Source organism: Felis catus, chromosome A1 (genome assembly GCF_018350175.1).
Source record: "Felis catus isolate Fca126 chromosome A1, F.catus_Fca126_mat1.0, whole genome shotgun sequence".
NCBI lineage: Eukaryota > Metazoa > Chordata > Mammalia > Carnivora > Felidae > Felis > Felis catus.
This window is the reverse complement of record NC_058368.1, coordinates 179,186,540-179,199,650: the sequence shown is the minus strand read 5'-3', so window position 1 is coordinate 179,199,650 and position 13,111 is coordinate 179,186,540. Positions and strand designations below refer to the sequence as shown.

The 13,111-nt window shown below is 42.6% G+C and overlaps 1 protein-coding gene across 1 annotated transcript in view; it reads left to right on the top strand.

The window, feature by feature from the left end:
• DOCK2 (dedicator of cytokinesis 2) overlaps window positions 1–13,111 on the top strand; it is a 416,930-nt gene that overhangs the window by 10,177 nt on the left and 393,642 nt on the right. The window contains exon 2 of the mRNA XM_003981290.4: window positions 10,878–10,961. Coding sequence (XP_003981339.1) covers window positions 10,878–10,961 — 84 coding nt within the window. The remainder of the gene's footprint in view (window positions 1–10,877; window positions 10,962–13,111) is intronic.

Genomic DNA, 13,111 nt, shown 5'->3' with positions numbered 1-13,111 from the left:
CAGCAGGAACTATCCCCTCTCATCTCACTTTTCTAACTTGCAGGATCCAGCAGAGTGTCAGACACTCCCTTCCCTGGAAGTGAGGGGCTGAAGAAATCAGCCCTTGGTTTCATCATAAAGCCATTCTTCCAACTCTAGTGTGTGAGTGTGTTAATATAGGAGAGAGTGTGTGTGAGTGTGTGTGTGCACCTACAGCAGCCCTGGAAAGGAGAGTGAATCCCATCATGATGTTTTAGAGTAGTGCTTAACAACTTTGACACTATTGACATTGGGACCAGATTCTTCTTTGTTATGGGGCTGTTCTGTGCACTGTAGGATGTTTAGCAGCATCCCTGACCTCTATCAGCTAGATGCTGAAGCTCCTTCACTTCATCCTCTTACCCCTCCAGACTGTGACAACTGAAAATGTCTCCAGACATCGACAAATGTTCCATTGGGGGCAAAACTGTCCCTAGTTGAGAATCACTGTCCTTAGTTAGAGAACTCATGGCAATCCCACCTTTCTCTTGTTAGCTGAGCATGTCCCTTTGGCTTACTAAAAATGGAGTACAGGGGCTCTGGGTGGCTCAGTTGGTTAAGCGTCCGACTTCGGCTCAGGTCATGATCTCGCAGTTTATGAGTTCGAGCTCCACATCAGACTCTGTGCTGACATCTTGGAGCCTGGAAGCTGCTTTGCATTCTGTGTCTCCCTCTCTCTTTGCCCCTCCCCTGCTCATGCTCTGTCTCTCTTTGTCTCTCAAATATAAATAAATGTTAAAATTTTTTTTTTTTTAAATGGAGTACAGTGATAGGCACTTTGGCTTCTTCCTGGCTGTGTCATCCTGGACTATTCACTTGATCTTACACTACCTCAGTCTTCTCATCTGTAAAATGGAGATGACAATGATTGTACCCAAGAATTATGGTGAGGATTAAGTAGGTGACTATGGATAAAGCCCTTGGAATAGTGTTTAGTGCACAGAAAAGCTCAGTGGAGGTTGTAATTCCTCTGTCTTCTCCTGGTCAGTGGAGGAATACTTCCTCCTTGGTTACCTCTGGCTGTGATTCTCAAACCTTATTCAATACCATCACTGGATGTGAGCTCTGGCCTTGCTGCTGGAAGCTTCTGCTGGGTCATGGCAGTTGCCCTCCCTGATGCAACATCAGGATGTTGCTTGGTGCTGAGCCTGTCAACACCTTGCCCAGAGACTTCAGGCAAAATGCTTGTGCATTTACAATGAGTGTGTTTCACGTGAATTCAAAGTGGGCCTGCCAGTAGGTGAGTACTCCCCTAGGTTAGAGACCCTCCAAAGTCCAGCTCAGGGACTAGAGAAGTGAACTCAAGGCAATTGTATTATTTTTCTCCATTATTGTTTTTGCTCCTCTTATGTATCTACTTTTCCAAACTGTATTATTAACACTTGGTATTTGCTGAAGCTTTTACTTTCAAACATGTCAGCAAAGAGCAGGGCCCCAGATGAAGTATAAGTCCACCCTAAAGATCACAGAGCACTTGGCTGCAATCAAATTGGCAGCTAAGCTGAATCAGCATCTCCTGAAGTAATCTTAAGAAATTCATGAAAGAGTTTAACCAGAAGAAGGGGCATACCTGCCCTTCATGTTCGCATCCCTTCAGTTCAACAAGTATTTATTAAAGCTCTGTAAATATTGATTGAATTCTACTGTGGGAACAACACTGGGAATTCAGTGGTCAAAAGGCAGACTCAATCTTCACCCTCACCGAGGCTGGAGAAAACAGGAAATGAGCAAGTCTAGTGTATACTGTGTGTGTATATATATACATATATGTAAATATATACCTACACACACACACACACACACACACACACACACGCACACACACTAAATTGTAACATCAGAAATAGGCTGGTAAGGGAAGCAAGAACTTTGGACTCTGATCTGGGCTTGAATCCACTTTTTACCACTTTCTAGTTGTGTGGTCATGGGCAAGTTCCTTAATCTCTGAGCTTCTCACATGTTACATGAAGATAATAGCTTGGAGGATTACTGTGAAGATTAAATGCAGTGATACTAGTAGAATGCCAGGGATTTTATCTGTCTTATCTGTCACTATAACCCCAGGACTCAGAACAGTACCTAGCCCACAGTAGGTGCTCAGATGAATATCTTTGCAAAAATGATATATGCTTGGTAGATAATATATGCCCAATAAGTGTTTACCTTTTTTTGGTGGGCAAGCAGTGTGTGCAGTGGTTAGAAAGCAGACTTCTGGATCAGTCAATTGACCTATCTAAGTTATGAGGTGGATAAGTTGTTTACCCTCTTTGTGTCTCAGTTTCCGCATCTATAAATCCAAGAGAAACATGTACTTACCTCCTAACATTGCACAAACTACAGCGACCCCACCCTTGTTGTTTCTGTGCACTGCATGCTATAACAATGGTGTTTACTTTTTATTTCTCTCAGTTTGGGTTCCTGATGAACTGTGTATCTCAATATGTTTAAGTGGAATTGGTGGCTAATCAATGGGTTCTATTTCTAGGGTTGTTGAAAGTCTCACCTGTCTCAAAGTAGCTGTTTCCACTGGCTTGCCAACCCACATTTCCAGTATGAGAGTCCTCATTGGGTTTAATGAGCCCAGATGACCTTGGTACTTTAAACATCCCTTTGATCCTCAACTATAAGTATTTTGGTTTGGGGCGCCTGGGTGGCGCAGTCGGTTAAGTGTCCGACTTCAGCCAGGTCACGATCTCACGGTCCGTGAGTTGGAGCCCCGCTTCAGGCTCTGGGCTGATGGCTCGGAGCCTGGAGCCTGCTTCCGATTCTGTGTCTCCCTCTCTCTCTGCCCCTCCCCCGTTCATGCTCTGTCTCTCTCTGTCTCAAAAATAAATAAACGTTAAAAAAAAATTTTTTTTTAATTAATTAATTAAATAAATAAATAAATAAATAAATAAAAGTATTTTGGTTTGAGCTGGCTTGTCAGTAACCAACTGCTGCCTTGGTTCTTGGGTATCTAGAATGGGTGTCTCTGGGAATCCTGCCACCCACCACTTTTCCATCTTCCTTGGGTGGGCATGGCTAGGGTGGGGCAGGCTATGATGTTAGTGGCTTTACTTATTTTTTGTCCTATATCTTCCTCATGTTTTTCTGCCCCTTTCATCCCTCATTCAAAAGTTGACAGTGGTTAGGCCTACAGGGAATAGGGAAAAAGGTGATGTGTTTCTACACTGGTCAGAAATAACTCAAATGAGGATCATAGATAAGCAATCAAACTTTAGCAAACAGTAGCATTCTTGTTCAAAGTTTCCTGTTAGTCATTTAGAAAATTTAACAGAATAGGGTATTGGTATGCAAAGCCACTTCCTTGTCAGTAATGTCTGATTTTCCCCAAATGGAGCCTTGAGAATAGAGGCCCGTATGCAAACGCAGAAATACATTTTTAAATTAAACAGCAACATCAGTTACTTTCATTTTCATACAATGTGAGTCTTTGGAATGAATACAGACCTTCATGTTGAATACCATGTGTCAAGATCTATCCAAGACATTTTCTTAAATTGATCAGTTGGAACCTTCTAATCTGATGAAGCTGGGCAGAGGGTGAGGAAGGGATTCCTAAGGAAAGATGGAGAGGAAATAGGGAACAAAACACAGTCTCACCCCACCCTCCTAATGTCTGACGGACAGACCTTATTTGCTAGTTCCCCAGAGGCCAACTTATTTTGTGGATGGGATTCTTCTGTTAGAAATCTCAGTTGCCGGGGCGCCTGGGTGGCGCAGTCGGTTAAGCATCCGACTTCAGCCAGGTCACGATCTCGCGGTCTGTGAGTTCGAGCCCCGCGTCAGGCTCAGGGCTGATGGCTCAGAGCCTGGAGCCTGTTTCCGATTCTGTGTCTCCCTCTCTCTCTGCCCCTCCCCCGTTCATGCTCTGTCTCTCTCTGTCCCAAAAATAAATAAACGTTGAAAAAAAAAATTAAAAAAAAAAAAAAAAGAAATCTCAGTTGCCTCCATGGCCCTGCCCAGGTCTGTGACAGACATGTTCTCAGCCGAATTTCTGGGGTTGGAGGGAGCAAGGAGTGGGAGGGTCTGAGTTAGAGCACCAGCAAGCTGGAGCAGGTCCAAATGTCAGCAGCCTGTGTGGGGACAGGGTTTGAAATCAGACCAAGGCAACAGAGAAACATGCTATGTTTATGCAGGAGAAGAGATTCCTGAGTCCCCTGAGGGCCTTCTCAAGGTCTGGTTTTGAACAAAGGATTAATTTTATTCAGTGTTGACCAACAGTGTCATTTGTTGCAAACTGCAGGGAGACAGATTTAAGGTGACCTAAAGAAGAGCTCTGAAGGAGTTCTTCTGAAAAGATTGCTTTAGGAGGTTTTATAATGCTAATAAAGAGAAAAATGATGACCATTTATTGAGGACTTACTATGGCCAGACACCAGTAAATCCTTTGTGTTTTAATGTCAGCTGAGCTTCCTAAGAAGCCTGCAAATTAGGGACTATCATCTCCTCCATTCTACGATTGGGGAAAATGAGACTCAGGGGTGTGAAGCTGCTCCAGCAGCCTTCCACTGGCCCTTACAGTGACTTTGGGTGGATTACAAAAATAATATCCCTCCCCTGCCCAGATCACAGGTTGCACACTAACCTCCAATGGGTCACCCCTTGCAGGGCAAAACCTGTATAATCACATGCTGTGGCTCTGGGTTTGAGGCCAGAGCCAATAAAGGGCAAAACGAGGCCCAGGAGCCACATCTGCGTGACTCCAGATAGACTCTTGACTCCCAAGTTTTATCGTCTCTCAGGATCAAGATTTTCCATTACTATGAATACCTACAAACACTAGTTGGTCCCATGGTGAAAGGGCTGATTTGTATAGGTGTTTGGACTAAATAGCCTCTAAGTTTCTTCCTTTTCCCCGTAGAGAATGTGGCAAGACTGAAGCGTGAAGCAGGGTCTGGTGAACACCTGAGTACCTGCCATCTAGGGTCTGTGGGGAGGAAACAGGTGCAGAGAATGAATAAGGCACAGGGCTGGGTTAGAGTCCTGGCTCTTACTACCAACAGGGTAAGGGGAGATTATGGATGAGCCACTCAAACCCTCTGTACCTCATTTTCCTCATCTGTAAAATGAGGATAGTAGCTACCTCGTGTAGTAGTTATGAAGACAACACAAAAGGACAATTGAGAATATGCTTCTCTGGGACACAGTGAAACAATATTATAAATGCTTCTTTTTTAGGTTTGAGGAGGAATCTGATCTCATTTCTTCTCCAAGGCTCCTTCACTGATATGATTACTGCTTTCACTCCATCCATAAGTTTTGTGAGGTTGTGTTTTCATTTTCATTTGTCTCAAAATATTTTCTAATTTTCCTTGTGAGTTCTTCTTTGATACCTTGTTGCTTAAGAGTATATTGTTTAGGGACACCTGGGTGGCTCAGTTGGTTGTACAGCCAACTCTTGATTTTGGTTCAGGTCATGATCTCACAGTCCTGAGACTGAGCCCTGAGTTGGGCTCTGCACTGAGCGAGGAGTCTGCTTGAGATTCTCTCTCCCTCTCCCTCTTCCCCTCTCCTGCTAGTGTGCATACATGTGCGCTCTTTCTCTCTCTCTCTCTCTCTCTCTCTCTCTCTCTCTCAAAAAAGAGTATATTGTTTGATTTGCACATAGTTGTAAATTTTCCAGTTTTATTTCTCTTATTCGTTTCTAGCTTCATTCCTCTGTCATTGGAAAAGATACTTTGTATAATTTCAGTGTTTGTAGTGTATTGAGATGTGTTTTGTGGCCTAACTTATGGGCTATTCTAGAAAATGTTCCATATGCATTTGAGAAGAAAGTGCATTTTGCTGTTGCAGGATGGAGTATTTTGTATATGTCCTTTAGGTCTGGTTATTTACAGTATGGCTCACATATTCTATTTTCTTACTGACTTTATGCTTACATGTTTTGTACATTACTGATAGTGGGACATTGACGTCTCTGGTTATTATTAGCCTCTGCCTAGTTCTCCTTTTAATTTTGTCAGTGTTTGCTTCATACATTTTGGTGCTGTTATTAGGGACATCTGTTTATAATTGCTATATCTTCTTGGTGTGTTGACCCTTTTGCCAATATATAATACTCTTCTTTGTCTCTTGAAACACTTTTGACTTAAAGTCTGTTTTGTCTGGTATTACCATACCCACTACAGTGTTTTTTGTTACTATGTGCAAGGAACATTTTTTCCCCATTCTTTTACTTTGAACCTAACTTGTATTTTTGGATATAAAGTGAGTCTCTTGTAGATAACATACAGCTGGATCATGGTGGGGTGTGTGTGTGTGTCTGTGTGTGTGTTTGGTTATTGTTTTATAATCTTTCTACCAATCTCTGCCTTTTGCCAAGACAGTTTTATTCATTTACATTTAATGTAAATACTCATAAGGAAAGTTTTACTTCCAACATTTTGCTATTTGTTTTCTATGTATCTTACATGTTTTTTTGTTCTTCAATTCATTACTACCTTCTTTTGTGTTTAATTGATTTTTTCTAGTTTACTGATTTGATTCCTTTCTCATTTACTTTTCTCTGTGTTTTTTGCTTATTTTCTTAGAGGTTAACCTGGGGTTCACAATTAACATCTTACCATAATAAGAATATATTTTGAGTTAATACCAATTTAGCTTCACTAGTAGACAAAACCTCTGCTTCTGTACAAATCTTTCTCTCCCCTTTTGTTGTTATTGTCACACATTACATTTTTATACATTGTGTATATGTGTGTATTATAGATTTTATAATTATTATTTTATGTATTTGTCTTTCCAGTTGTCTATTAGTGATGGACCTCTGTTTCTGTTTATCTCTTCTTCTTTATATTTGAAGAATAATTTTTTGAGAGATAGAATTCTTGGGGTGCCTGGGTGGCACAGTCGGTTAAGCGTCCGACTTCAGCCAGGTCACAATCTCGCGGTCCGTGAGTTCGAGCCCCGCATCAGGCTCTGGGCTGATGGCTCAGAGCCTGGAGCCTGTTTCCGATTCTGTGTCTCCCTCTCTCTCTGCCCCTCCCCCGTTCATGCTCTGTCTCTCTCTGTCCCAAAAATAAATAAATGTTGAAAAAAAAAATTAAAAAAAAAAAAGAATTCTTGGTTGATTTTTTTTCCTTTTAGCACTTTAAATATGACATCCCACTGCCTTCTAGCCTCTGTGGTTTCTGAAGAGAAATCACTTATTAATTTTATTTAGGAGTCTTTGTACATGATGATTTGCTTCTCTCTTGATGTTTTTAAAATTCTCTGGGTTTTGTTTTTTTTTTGTTTGTTTGTTTTTTGTTTTTTTTTGGTTTTTGACAGTTTGGCCATTATGTCTCAGTGTGGATATCTGTGTTTATTTTGCTCAGATAGCACTGACCTTTTTGGGTCTGTAGATTTATGTCTCCCATCAAATGAAAGTGTCTGGCCATTATTTTTTCAAATATGCTTTCTACTCCTTTATCTCTCTTTCCTCTAATTATGGAATCTCCCATTGTATGAAGTTTGTGTGCTTGATAGTATCCCACAGGTCACTTAGGCACTGTTCATTTTTCTTTACTCTCTTTTCTTTCTACTTCTCAGGCTGGCTGATCTCAACTGACCTACTTTCAAGGTTATTGATTCTTTCTTCTGACTGCTCAAGTCTGCAATTGAGCCTCTCTAACATTTTTTATTGTATTTTTTAGCTACAGAATTTCTATTTTATTAGTTTGTCATTTCTGTCTATTTAATAATATTCTCTATATTATGCGACATTATTCTTTTGGTTTTACTTAGTTATTTGCCCATAGTTTTCTTTAGCTAGTTGAGCATAAAGACAATTGATTTAAAGTCTTTTTCTTATAAATCCAATGTATACCGTTTGTGAGGAATTTCTATTAATTTCTTTTTGTTCTTCTGTGAATAGGCCATACTTTCTTGTTTGTTTGTTTATTTGTTTACATGCCTCATAATTTCTTGTTGAAAATTGAATATCTTGAATATTATAATGTGCTAGCTCAGATGTCAGATTCTCTTCCTTGTCAGGGCTTGTTGTAGCTGCTTAATTTAGGATATAATGGTTTGTTTGTTTAATGACTTTTCTAAAGTACTTTTGTGAAGACTGCATTATTTGTTGCAATATGGTCACTCAAATCTCCAAATGCCTGGAGTTGAAAGAAAAAAAAAATCTGCTGTTTGCAGCTGGACTCTGTATGTGTGTATTGGGGCATACTTTTAACACTTAACCAGGCCACTTGCAGCTCTGCCTTAGCCTGCCTGCATTTCCTGACAGCATGGTGCTTGAAGGTCAGTCAGAGTTGAGAGTTTACGGCCTTCTCCATCCTTTATTAGCATGTCCAACCATGTGCATAGCCTTCCAGATCCCCTGGTATATGTGGGTATTGTTCATTCCATATTTATCCATATTGTCGTAACTGTAACTACTTTATTCCTTTCTGTGGCTAAATAATATTCCATTGTATGGATAGACTCTTGTTTATACACATGCCAGTGCGTGGAAGACAGAAGAGTGTTAGTTAAGCAGGGGAGTGATATAATCCCACTGCACTGACTATTGCTCTGGCTAATGTGTGGCGATTGGATGGAGGGAGGCAGAGTAAATGTGGAAAGGCCCATGAAAAGGCCATTGTTCTGTCTCTCTAATCCCAGTGGTCTCCAAACCAAACAGAAGCTCATTGCTGATGAATCATGTGACCAAACAGGGCAGATAATAGATTGAGCTAAATGAGAGGAATCCTGAGTCCTCCTGGTAGTCTTACCATTGACTTAATTTACCTCTACTCCCCTCATTCCTCCAAAGCATAAATAATAAACAATAATAAAAGACAAGCTTATAGCTCTAATCCTTTGGGGAGCCCACACACAGGTTGAAACAGACAACTACAGTTTCTTAGAACAAGGTCCTCTCTGCTCTGTCTGGCTCTAGAAACCCACACAAAGGACACAGAATACCATTTTCAAGACCACCACCGAGGTGGGGAGTAAGGGTAAGTTAAAATGCCAGAAAGCTTTACCAGGTTTCAGTTGCCTTTTTCTTGATTAAGCATTTTCTTGGTGTAAACTTTTGACTATTTTCTAGGGTTCTGTTACAGTTGATTCTGACAGCTTTTGTCAGATTTCTCATTACTTCTTTGGAGGGACAAGCACGTGGAGTTTCTTACTCTGCCATTTTTGCTGAAGTCACCTGAAGAAGTAGTTTTTGAATACATTTTGTTTTGTTGACATATGAAGAAACTGAGGACCAGTGGGAGAGGGAGTAAATTGAGTTGCAACAGTTGCTACCCCATGGATGAATCTTGAGGACACTGCTGAGTGAAAGAAGCCAGTCACAAAAGACCATGTATTATATGATTCTATTTGTATGCAGTGCCCAGAATAAACATATCTGTAGAGACAGAAAGTAGATTAGTAGCCACTTGGGGCTGGGGTAACTTTCCGAGGTGATGAGATTGTTCTAGAATTAATCACGGTGATGCCTGCACAACTCTGTGAATAAATTGTTGAATTATATACCTCATATGGGCAAATTGTATCCCAATAAATCTATTCCCAAATAAATAAATAAAATCCCTCTAGCTTCTCATTCTCTTGGAGTAAAGCTTAAACTCATCACAAGGCTGTGCGGGACCTGGTCCCTACTTCTTCAGCCTCATCTTGTATCACCTTTTCCTCTCGTATCTTACTCCATCCACAGAGGTTTCTTTTGATGTTGTCTGAATATGCCAAGTGCCTTCCTTCCTCAGGACCTTTGCACATGCTGTTCCCTCTTCCTGAAATGCCCCTCCCTTAGTGTCCCCACAGCTGAACAGCTCAATTACTTTGTGTATCAGCTCAGAGAGGCCTTTCCTAAATACCCCAACAAAATGTGATGTGCCCTATAACTCTATACCAGGCTCTATTGTTTCTCTTTCACATGTATCATCTTTTGTAAACTTGTATTTATTTCTGTGTTCACCAATAGAGTGAGATCAGTGCCTAGCATGTGCCTGGCACATCATAGCCACTTACTGAATATTTGCTGCATGAATGAATGATGGCAACATTCTAGGATCATACTGTTCAGCCTCCTGAGAGACTTTCTTTAAATCAAACCACATGCATTGTGTCTTATTCTGTTCTTGAAGACCTACTAAGCTGGTGGTTCCATTTTTAGCCTTTGGAAAGTAGGCTGCAACCCTAACATGGATTAACAATGTGGCCTGGTCTTCACTTAGCAAGTGACGCTGAGCACGGCCTACGCACTGCAATGATATGGCATGAGGCCGTGTTCCAAGGGGTTAACGGAGGTTCTGACAGCACAGAGGGGACTCTGGCTACTTCACAGCCAACTACTGCCCCCAGGCACTGATAATGGAAATTGGGAGACAGCACATCCTTGGATGTCAGGCTATTGTCACCAGGAGGGAGTAATTGGGGAGCAGTAAGTACCTCATCATGGTGGTTGAGAATATGGAAGTTAGATACTGATTTTCCTGTCAGTTCCTGGCCTGATGATTTTCACCAGATTATTTACCTTTTCAGCACCTCTGTTTTCCATCTGCAAAATGGGATCACAGTTTATACCTCACAGGGTTGCTGTGAGAAGGGAATGAGATGTGCAGAGCACATGCCTGGTGCACTGTGAGAGGTCAACCTATGGTAGATGATATGAACAGCGTTCTTGTCATGCAGACTGGAGTGCAGAACCTGTGCTGGGAGAGGTCAGGTTTGGTCAATGAGTGAGGGCCTTTAGCAGCCAGGCTGGGGCTGCATTCAGTCCTGTGGTAGGCAGTGGGTTCTGCATTAGTCTTGTTAGCCCATGTAGTCTGCATGGTGTTGGGTAAACTCAAGGCAGGGAAAACAGGGAGGAGCAGTGATTATCAGTATCCAGAAGTCTGACCAGGCTGCCCCTCTCTTCTGTTTCACAGCCATATACAACTTCCAAGGGAGTGGAGCCCTCCAGCTCTCCCTGCAGATTGGTGATGTGGTGCGAATACAGGAGACCTGCGGAGGTGAGTCACTGGCTCAGGTGATCCAGGGATGCCAGGACCCCTAGCTGATGGTGTTGGGACGCCTGCAGCATATACCCAGCACCTCCAGCCCTCTCTTGGAACCTGGAGCTGTGTGTGGTCTGTTATGAATTTTGATAATATTAGTAATTTGTACTGAAAATAATGCTTTATTATTTTAGCAATTTATGCTTAGTAGCAAAGGCCTGACTGTGTGGTTTGATGTTTGTTGTGCTGTCCATTTGCCATAGCCATGAGGCTCTTAGGGCCTATGACACCCACCTTCTTTCTTAGTATCAATACTAATAAGGTTATAAAGGGAAATCAGCACTATTAGGGGTTTGAAGAAGGGAAATTATACCCTTGATTCCAGGAGAACTGATATGCACAACTGTGTGGTATAGGCTCTGTGCCTGGTCCAGGGAGCAGTGCTCACACCCTGCACCGAGCTGGGGGCCCTGTCTTGGGCAAAGTGGAATCTCTTTCTTCCCACAGAGGTGCCATTCTCTTGTGAAGCCAAGCGTGTATTGGGCTGTGTTTACCCATGGTGGTGCTGGTGGTCGTAGGGGTACTCTTTAAAACTTGCACAAAAGCTAATGGCCTTGGACCCATGAGTTAGGCCATTATGAATCAATGTATCACCTATGTCACTGATAAAATTGATATTGGGAGTGTGGCTTGGGTGTAATACTAAAGAAACTTGCCAATGTGTCGGCCACTCTGAGCCAGACTCTCCCAGTCGTCACTGGCAGAGCAAGACCTCCACAGTTCTCCCCTTCCCTGGACCTGCCACTAATCCGACTGTGTGGAGAGCATATGTCCTTCCTGTAGCTGGGCAGAGGAAGAAGAAAGAAGAGGTGAGTGGACTGAGCACCCAGGCCCATCCCTCCCTCCCAGCTAATCCCTCAGGTGATGCTCTCCTGTGCTGTGATGGGAGTGAGGGGTGGGCAGGAAACAGGTGTGCTACTGTGAAGGAGAGCCCCTCCAGGGGAAACAGCCAGCCAGAAGAACAGAGGTGCCTATAGAACTAGCCATCGTTGGATGCTTACCACGTACTGGAGGCACTGTGCTAAAGTGCTGACATGCTAGTCAGCTGACATGCTAGTCAGTGCTGACATGCTAGTGTGCACAATGCTGACATGCTAGTCTAGTTACTCCTCACAGCCACCCACAGAACAGGTCTTATCTCCAGTGCCAGATTAGCTGTATGTAACTTCCAAGGCTGTTCTGCAGATTGGCACACAAGCATACACAGCACACTCACAGATACGCGTACACACACATGCAAACATGCACACAAGCATACATACACACACACACACACACACACACACACACACACACACACACATGCAAACCAAAAAGCGAACAAGCAGAAAAGCTTTTGTGAGGAGGAAAGAATTTGATATTTGATATTTCAAAACAGCTTTAGCCGGGTCATCATGGGAGAAATGAGAACTTTGTTCACCTTCCTTACATTTGTCTTATCCTTTAGTGTTATTGTTATTTTGGGTTGTATGTGAGGTGAAACGAAGCACTTTTTAGAGTCCAGGCCTCTGAAAATCCCAGTCTGTCCCTGTTAAAACCTTTTACACACAGAGTGAATGGGACAGGGGCAGGAAGGAGAGTGTATGGTTCCAACCCCCCTGCCCCCTTCCACACTGCAACCCATCTTTCACAAATCTGGTTCTACCCAGTGGCAGATAAGCAAACTGTAAGTATCCAGCAAGGTCAAAGAATGAAAATATAAACAGATGACAACTCTCCTCACTGTTTCTCCCATGCTGCTGAATGCTAATCCTGAGAAACAGGCGTGAGGCCTCACGTCTGCAAGTCAGGAAACAAGACTCAGGGAAGAGAAATGACTCGCTGAGGGTCACACAGGGAGTGTGGCTGTGTTTCCCTCCCCATGTGTATAAGCCCACAGCCTTTCTTTCACTCCATAGCTACCAAGACAGTGAAAAAACCTGGTCATTATTTGCCGCGTCCCACATTTTGAGATTCAGACAAGTATTTTCCGTTTCGTTTTCCTGGAGAAAGAGCTTGAGGCCAGTAAACTGACCACACGGGTAGCACACAGTCAGAGCCTTTCATTCCCTTGCCTGGCCTGGTCCCGACCTTCGGAAAGGTCACACTTGATGACTCAAGCCACC